At 43.5% G+C, this 9,301-nt stretch overlaps 1 protein-coding gene across 1 annotated transcript in view; it reads left to right on the top strand.

Annotated features, from left to right (window-relative positions):
- Window positions 1-201: 201 nt before the first annotated feature.
- The window catches only part of HOOK3 (hook microtubule tethering protein 3), a 91,464-nt gene continuing 82,364 nt past the window's right edge, over window positions 202-9,301 (top strand). The window contains exon 1 of the mRNA XM_030468070.1: window positions 202-376. Coding sequence (XP_030323930.1) covers window positions 320-376 — 57 coding nt within the window. The 5' untranslated portion in view covers window positions 202-319. The remainder of the gene's footprint in view (window positions 377-9,301) is intronic.

Below are 9,301 nucleotides of genomic sequence, written 5' to 3'. Positions count from 1 at the left end.
CCGCCCCTCCTCCTCAGCCGCGCGCGGGCGTGCGCGGCCCCGCGCGGCGCTGCCTCGGCTCCCTGCGCGCGCGGCGCTCGCCCCCAGCCGCGGCCCCGCCCCCTGCCGGCCTCGCGGCGCCGGGGCGCCTCGCCTCGCCTCGCCCCCGCGCGGCGCAGGCGCGCCCGGGCGGTTCCTGTCAGGTCGCTGTGACGTGTCGGCGCCAGGGCCCGGCCCGGGACCGGACGGGACGGGACGGGACGGGCGGGAGTGAGAAGGAGGGGGCGCCGGCGGTACCGACCCGGCCGCGGCAGTTCAGCCCCTTCGGCCGCGCCCCGCCATGTTCAACGTGGAGAGCCTGGAGCGGGCCGAGCTCGGGGAGAGCCTCCTCACCTGGGTGAGTGCCGCCGCCAGGCCCCCGCCCCACAGCTGGGCCGCCTGCCAGGGACACTGCTCCGGACGCGCCCACCGTGCCCGTCTCGGCCCGGCCGCCGCGGGAAAGGGGGAGGCCTCGCCCCATCTCCCCAGCCCCCGCCCGGGCCGCTCCCTGGTGCTCAGGCCGGCTTCCAGCCTGGCCGGGAGCGCTGGAGCTCTGGGCAGACCCGTCCCGCCTTGTCTGGCCGCGCTGGAGCGGGCGGCGTGGGGGCTGCCCGCCGGGTGGAGGGGTCCTCCGCCGCTTTCACGCTGCCCTCGCCTGAGGGGAACAAAGGAGCCGTGACCGCCAGGCCGGGGGGGGGGGGCTGGGGCCTGCGGCGGCGCGGCCGGAGGAAACGCGCCCCCAGCCCTGAGTCCGGGCTCGGCCAGCGAGGTGTTGCCCGAGGTTTCCATCCATCCATCCATCCACCCACCCACCCATCCATCCACCCACCCATTCATCCACCCATCCATCCATCCCTCACAGCCTGCTCAATTCCCGGCGTGAGTCCGGTGTGCGGTCTCCTAACCTGCCCGCTGCCCTCGGCGGGCTTTCTGACCGGGAACTTCCTTTTCCTCTGTTTCTTTCTCTGTACGTTGAAGTAATACCTGAATCTCGATAGGAAAAAAAATTTCCTGAGAAGTCGAGGATAGTAAAGGATCAGCCTAAGAATTACCTTAATGTTTGGAACCTGATCTGTAAACATCCTCAGGTTGTGCTGTCATTCAGGAGCAGCCTGAATGTAGTGGACGTTGAGCCTGGTTTTGCAGCTACTCCGTAACTTGAGCAGTGACTGCAACGTAGCCATGAAATTTATATTTCTGTAGCTACTGATTTGTCGGTTAGCTGTTTGGAACCACGGTATTTGGCTTGGAGAGTGTTTTTTTGGTGTGGGTTTTTTTTGTTTGCTTGTTTTGTTTTTTTGTTTGTAGTTTTTTGTTCGTTTGTTTTGGTATTGGGTTTTTTTTCTCCCCCTCCATAAATAGAATTGCTAAGCAAATAGCTACCATATGAAATTCTGAAGTACAGTTAGTAGTTGAAGAGAAATAGAAGTTTTTATCTTTACGTGTTTATTCTGTGCAGGGCCAGGATTGACATAAACTGGTGGTGGTGAGTAAGTTACTGGAGAATGATAGGTTAGGTTTCCCTGTGAAAGTCAAAAGGGGATGAGCAAGGGAAATAACAGTGGCAATTAGAGGTGAGCAGGTGGCCTGGAAAGTACATAAGACGGTGGATCTGGGGAGAAGTGTGCCCCAGTGCTTCATACAAGTCCAGAATAAGTAACCTAGTTTCTCTTCTCTTCACAATTCTGCCAGTCTTTGCATCTTTGTTGCAGTTGGCTGCTTGTCCTGCTTTTGGCTTCCCCTACCTTCTTTTTTAGATGTCAGGAATGAAAGTCTTCTTAATGATGGAACGCATGAGGAAGTCGATGTGTGTGGGTCCTGGCAAAAAAACCCAAGACCTGAGTCTTCAGAGGCTCAGTGCTGGAAGAAAGCGGAAGGTTTACTGAGGGGGAGGGCCATGGTGGAGGACGATTGCTTCTATGTTTTTCCAGTTTCTGTGTGGTTTTGTTTTAGTTGTTCAGATATATTCCTCTTGTGCTATCTGTCAGAAAGCAGTTATACCAATTGGAGAAGCTTGAAAGCTTACTTAGCAAGTGCTTCTGTCTCAGTGCATTCCTCACTCCCCAGACTTCCATGTAACCAATAAACTATCTCTTTTCTTTGCATGCGAGACCACTGTACTAGTAACATGTAAGCTGCTGCAAAATGGAACGTAGTGGATTTTCTCTTGTGTGGTACTTGCCTGTTCATTAGTTATTTGAGCTCTTGATCCTACCTGTTACCAATTACAGGTCTGACAAAATTGTTAATGACTTAGTTTTGAAAATTTTCAGACTTCATCAGACTTCTGCAGAGATGCTGTACTAGAACAAAATATCCCTAAGAATATTTCCAATATCCCGTTACTTACGAATGTTGCTCAAATTTGATTTTGAGGTGTTAGTGTTTCAATGAAGTGACTTTTAAAACTTTTTAAAGTTACATCTGTTTCCAAGCTAGCGAGGGAAGCCACAAAATGCAGAGTCAGAAGGCAATGGCTACTTCCTGTTCCATAAAATAATTCTTTGTACAGCTTAATATAGCACAAACCAGTGATTTATATGTGTTCAAAATAATTGTTTTGTCAGGCTCTGCACATCTTCGGACATGGTAGATATTGGTTTACTCTTGCTGGAAAACAAAATAAGACTCACCAATTCTTGTTTGTGGAGATGAAGAGAACAAGTGTATTTCTATGGTCTACTCAGTAAAAATCTCCACTGAAACAACCAGTGATTTTTTTTTGTTTGTTTTTCCTTGCTGTTTTTGAGGTTGGTAGTTTAGGCAGTTAATTTGTTGAGCAGAAAACTTTACTGTTACCACTGAAAATAATTTACTCTTTCTTAGTAAAGCTAAACCGTTGAAAAAAAAATCTTAGCATGAAAAGCTGTCCTGGAAACACAGGTATAAAAATTGAAAGCTTACAGAGAGAAATCACAGAAACAGAAAAACTCCTTTGGTATTCTTCATCTGTAAAAATTAGTCATATGGTCATGTTTGGACAGTAGTTAGTATTTGTGACACTTCACCTGTTTGGTGGAGTCGTGTCCTGTCTGTAGTAACTGTCCATTCAGGTCCCTTTACATCTCTCACCTTAAACCTCCTTGGACATTGAGCTAATCAGGAAGCTAGCTGCATTTTTTTTTTGGTTAGGAGAAATGTTAGTAAATCCTTCTTAAACAGCACTAGAATTAGCCAGTGTGTTTCTTTGATGGATGTGTGAAATAGGGATTATGTTTGTGATTTTGGTATTTTTTGTGACTATGGCTTTGAAACAAACTCAAAAAAAAAAAAAGTAGTTTCAGTTTATTCTGGTATACATGAAGCTTGCAAAAGAGGCATTGGTGGTTTTTAGTCCCTAATGAAACTGACTGCATAAACATGATGCTTTTTTTTTGCCTGGCTTTCTCTCAAGTCCAATAATGATTCTTGGGGAACTGTTCCTTTAGATGGGAGAATAGAGCTGTCTTAATTGCATTTTATGCATACCTGGCATGGCCAGGCATTTCCATTATGCCAGAGAAGCTGGCTTTGTGAAGAACTGGTTTAACCTCCCAGATTGCTTGATTCACATTCGTGTAGAAGTACTGGAACTGGTTTGTCTGTGTTATGAGTAGATAAGGCTTCCCACAAGCCTGAGAACCTGTTCAGCCAAAACTGTATGTTTACTCAGATGGATGTAGGTGAGATGAAACTGCTCCTCCCTTTGCCAACTCAGGATTTTAATGAATTAAAATATTCCTTAAGTCTTTTACATTGCATGCCTGTGATTCCCATCCTGGTGTCTTTTAAGCTGGAGCAAACTGTATACCTGTGAATATGTTTTGGTTTATTCTTTAATATTTCACTAACACCTCCTTTTTGGTGTTATGCTCTACTTTAGTGTGTAATTCTTTTTTTTTTTTTTTTTTTACCTCTTTGGCAGCATTGTCAAATGAATAAATTTTGTTCAGAATTTTAAACAGCTGGGAGAGCTTTTGCTTCCTACCACTTTAGCAGATGACTATGATGTTATTTCGAGGCAGGCAGGGTAGTGGCAATTTGAATGAAACTAAGCAAGGGACTGGAGCCCAGCTAGTGGCATCTCAAGGTTGTTATGTGTACTTTAGCAGTGTTTGCAGCGTAGGTTAATTGTAGAACTATTACTCTGCTAAAAATCTCCCAGAAGCCTCTTCTGAGTCTATTCTAGGCATTGTGGTACAGTTATCCAAGCTGCACTGCAGCCAAAGCAGTTTAGAAAAATGTGGTTGTGAAGTAAACCTGCAATGGTACTAAAATTGCATCAGTATATCTAATACTGGTTCACTTTATCTTTTCTGTTTAAAACTTAAAACTTAGAACATATGAGCCCACAGATTATTCTTTTTTTTCTTTGTGTGTCAGTAGTGCTTTTAACTTGGATTACTTGAATAATTTCTTTTAACATGAGCAACTGTCAAATGTGCATGTGAGAGTTGCACTTTAATATATCTGAAATCAGTGTGATGGCTACAAGCTTTTGATAATTAATCTGAGAAAATTTCTTTTTTAACACAGAACCAAGCTATGATAATGAAAAGATTGCTTAGCATTGGTACATAAACAGCAGGATTACTCAGAGGCCACAGCTGTCTGCTTGAAAGTAGGAAATTGCTTATGGAGATGTCATGAACTTTCTTGTCTTCATTATGGTAAATATCTCTTGCTTCCACCAAGCTGCATCCTGCCTGCTTTCTTTCTCTTCCAACTCTCAAGGCCAAATATAGTTTCTGTGGTAGACATGTTAGAACTTCTGTGAGAAGTGAGAACTTTGTAAACACTGCACAAGGCCCCCGTTTCTATATGCTCCATTTTAAAAGCATTGTGGCCATTTATGTGGTATCAGTCCTCTGACCTTTCTCTTTTTTCACTGACGAATCTTCACATTACAGTGTATCTCAGTCCTCTGAGAGGTGGCCTATCCCCAGCTGGAAGGCTATGCCTCTGTTAGTTTGAAATACAGAGACCATATGAGCAAGTGCTGAAACAGATTTGACTCCTCAAGAAAGCTGCTTGTAAATGCATTGTAGGCACCCTTTTTGGAGAGGATCAAATCTGGTAGAATATACTTGGAAAGCTGTGTCTTCTTTATGGTTGTTACCCCTGTTTAATCTGTGCTGGTTTTGATCCTTGTGCCTGTGTGGTTTTAAGTATTCTTTTTCTTGTAGATGCAAAGATTGTGAGAGACTCGCTAAACCTGTTTGAACTCTTCCTTCTTTAGGTCCTTAATCATTGACCACAAAGGTATAGGTTTTAATTTTATTCTGATGACATCATCACATAAGCATCTTTTACCTCTTGAAGAATACATCAGATTTCAGGAGTGGCTGATTGTGATGGTGATGGCAGCAGGTCAGGAAGATAGTTCTGTTTTAATATGTTGCCGTTCAGACTGAATTTGGCAGTACCTGTGGGATGTGGGTAGAGGTATCTGTCAGATTACAGTCCCAGTGTCTCCTGTGTGTTGGTTGAGTGACCTTTTTTACTTTTGATGACCTTGCACTATGAAGAAAGTTATTTGTTTCTCCACCCTTTTAGCTGTAGTAGTTTAAAAGAGTGATGTTCTGAGCGTGTCATTTGCTATGTTTGAAAGAGTTGGGGTGCCTGGTTATAGGGATTTTTTAAAGTATTGCTTGAGAGGTCAAGCAAAGACAGGAGAACTTATCTTAAAGTTCTTAGTGTAGAAGTAGACTTAGTAATATAAGACTGATAATATATGAATATGATAATTAAAGAATATTAAGGTACACTTTATATGCATTCCTCCCACCCCTCCCTTATAAGTCAACAGAAAGAAAGGCCAAACACAAGATATTGGAGGTGCAGACATTATTGTTCACATGTGCTCTTTGACACAGTATTAGATTTTCATTCTCTGGGGCCTTGTCCCAGATTCTTCCTTTTTTTCAATTTCTTTCTGGAGAGCTGCTTTATAGCAGTGGTACATTTTTAACAGTTGCTAGTTCTCCGAAGAAAACCGCACTTAGATATGATTCAGTATATGAGCAATTTCAGCTCCCAGTTGTGCCACCTCATTTTTTTTTCCTGGGAGGGGAGGGTGGACTTGTGAGATGTTGCCTAGAGAAGAAACAGATCACGCTGCTGAGAATTGTGAAACTCAGTAATAAGGAAACAAGTTCTCTGATAATTCATTAATCTTAAAGTGGGAGGTGAAAAACCTGTTTCTATCTTATTTTTTAAATAATTTAAGTTTTTTCAAAGAGATGATCAAATTGTGAATTTCACAGTTATCTTTGTCTTTCTTGTTGTGGTGCCATTTTGAGATTCTTGAACTATAAGACAGTCTTCTGTCATTCTGAAAGTCTTTACTGCAATGTGTTTGACTTCTGTAGAGCAATGATAGACTTTCAAGTTGTGGAGCAGTGGAGAGAGAGGAGGGGAAGGGCAAAACTTGGTTGCTTTTAGTGCTGTCTGCTTTCTTGGCTGAGCTGAGGACTGTCATGATTTAGAAAGACATAACTAACCCATTTGCCTTTAGCTTCCAAGCATAAATCCAGGGTTGCTTAACCAATTTAATATGCAAGTCCTAGTCACTAAATAAAACAACAAGGTTATTTTCCATGCAGCAGCTAACACTAGCAAAAAGTTAAGACAGGAATGTATGGCTGGAAGTGAGGGGCAGAGGGTGGTGGTGTCCTTTTTATTGCTTTTGTTGCCAGCAGCCTGGCAGATCCTGCCACACAGGAAAGGGAAAGGCAATAACTCATTTCCCAATCTACTGGTAGTGTTTTCCTGCCCTAAAGAGTCCTGCAAGTTACTTAATACTTCTGATTTGGGGCACTGAAAAAGGGACAACATGGAAACGAGGAGGAGGGTTTTGGTGGAGGGGAAAACTTTTTAAGGTTAAAAGGCAGAGGGAGTCCAGCACTCCTCTCCTGCATGTGGCAGGCAAAAGCTTTAAAATTAATACAAAGCTGGAGTTGTGTTTCAGTGGACTTTAGGGGGCTACAAAGGGATGGCAGCTTTTCAAAGGAGACTCACAGGAAATGTGTTTCGAGTGGTTCATATAGTCAAGCAAGTACTGCACAAAAAGATGCATTGTAAATCTCATGTTAATGTGCTTCAGCACTAGAATTTGTAGGAGTCTTTCATGCCATTTATATGTAAGCTTCCTTGCAAATGTCCACTACAATGCAAGTGTATCACTTTGTGTCTCTGTAAAATCTTTTTGACTTTTCAGAGCTTTTCAGAGGGTGGATAAGTTTAAATACTTAAGCTAAATGTCAAATGGGTATTCACACCCCACATAATATATGCTGCCAGTAAGTATATATATTTCCCAGTAAGATTGTTTCAAAGGGGGCACATCTCAGATGCCTGTGTGAATGCAGAAAACATGGGGAATAAGCAGCAGGAGTTCCACGTGTCTACGTACTTCCATGGCTATGGTGTCACTGGTATCATTGAGACATGATGGGACAGCTCCTGTGACTGGAGTCTGGGGATGTCTGTGTGTAAACTGCTTAGGAAGGGCAGGAAGGGCAAAAGAGGGAGCGTCATCCTCTACATCAGTGACCATCAGGAGTCCATGTAGCTCTGCTTGGGGATGCAGGTAATCCTATGCATGAATACAGGTTGGGAAGAGAAGAAGGACTTGGGAATGCTGCTGAACCAGGAGCTTAACATGAGCTGTCAATGTGCACTTGCAGCCCAGAAAGCCAACCATGTCCTGGGCTGCATCAAAAGAAGCACGGAAAGCCAGTCAAGGTACGTGGTTCTACTTTGCTCTTGTGAGACCTCACCTGAAGTACTGGGTCCAGTTCTGGAGTCCCCAGCATAGGAATGACATAGAACTCTTGGACTGTGTCCAGAGAAGATCCACTAAAATGATCATCAGGCTGGAGCACCTCCCCCATGAAGACAGGCTGAGGAAGTTGGGGTTGTTCAGCCTGGAGAATAGGAGGCTCTGAGGTGACCTTACAGCAACTTTACAACACCTGAAGGGGGCCCACAGGAAAGCTGGGGGAGGCCTCTTGAGTGGGTGTGTAGTGAGAGGACAAGGGGAAATTGGTCAAAACTTGAAAAGGGAAGACTTAGGTTGTGCCTTAGGAAAAGATTTCTTCCTGTGAGGGTGGCGAGACACTGGAACAGGTTGCCAAAGGAAGCTGTGGCTGGCTCCTCCCTGGAAATGTTCACGCCCAAGTTGGATGGGGCCTTGATCAACCTGGTTTAGTGGTAGGTGTCCCTGGACATACGTGGGGGTGGGAACTCAGTGATCTTTAGGTCCCTTCCAACTGTAGCCAATCTTTGATTTTGTCTTTGGAGGCACTAGATCTAGGAACTGAGCATCTGTATTTTATTTATTCCAGAGTTACAAAGTATTAAATGCCTTTCCTAAATCCTGAATTATATAAGATAAACCTTTGAGTTAACTTTTTTTTTTTTTTTTTTTTTTTACCATGGTCGTGAGGTATCCATAGCTTACTTGTTCAGGGTAGGAGAAAGTAGAAATAAGTTTGCATTTAACTGCACAGAGACTGTGGTTGTGTATCAATTCTACTGTCCCTTTGGTGGTCAGGAAGAAAAACCCAAACATCAAGACTTGTTCAGTCCAGCATGGTTTAGCTGATTCTATTTTATGAACAGTGCCAAAAGGCGACAACCTGTGGTGGCTCCTGCCTTTCTTAAGAAATCATGGAATTTGGTCAACCTCTGAAAAATCTATTTCTGCACACCTATATGGAGTCCATGAAGTTTAGTAAAATGCTTGCTGAAATATACATCCTGAAATATGAAAAGACTTGGAACTTTAAAATGTGCTGAATTGAGTGCTGTGCTATACATCTGTGTTACCAGTTCTAGGATCTGCTAGATTTGAAATGTCTTGCCTGATAAAAACTTCCTGCCAGCTCTCTCTTTTAGCAGCTACATCTGTCTAATTCATGGGATCTTGCGAAAGACTCTGGTTTCTACACTGATCAGAAAGCTTGTGAAAAGGATATTTCAATGGAACTTAGTGCTCTTTGATTCATCTTCTGTGCCTTTGAGGGAGAGTTCTTTATTGCACCTGCCAATAGAAACTGTACTTTTCATCTAAATTATAGCTGATAAGGTAGTGGAGTTGTGGTCTTTAAATATATATTGTTCTTCTGTATTTTACAAGAAGAACGCTGTCATCTATGTTCACCTTTTTATGTTTTTTTGTTTAGTTAGGTTGTGAGTTTTTTATTTTTGTTGATTTTTTAAAGTAATATTAGGAATATGTATAAATTTGGACTGCTAATATGCAAAGTTTTTCTGTCTAACCACTAGCCAAGAAGTGCTT

This window comes from Calypte anna, chromosome Z (genome assembly GCF_003957555.1).
Source record: "Calypte anna isolate BGI_N300 chromosome Z, bCalAnn1_v1.p, whole genome shotgun sequence".
Lineage (NCBI taxonomy): Eukaryota > Metazoa > Chordata > Aves > Apodiformes > Trochilidae > Calypte > Calypte anna.
This window is presented reverse-complemented; position numbering and strand designations above follow the sequence as displayed.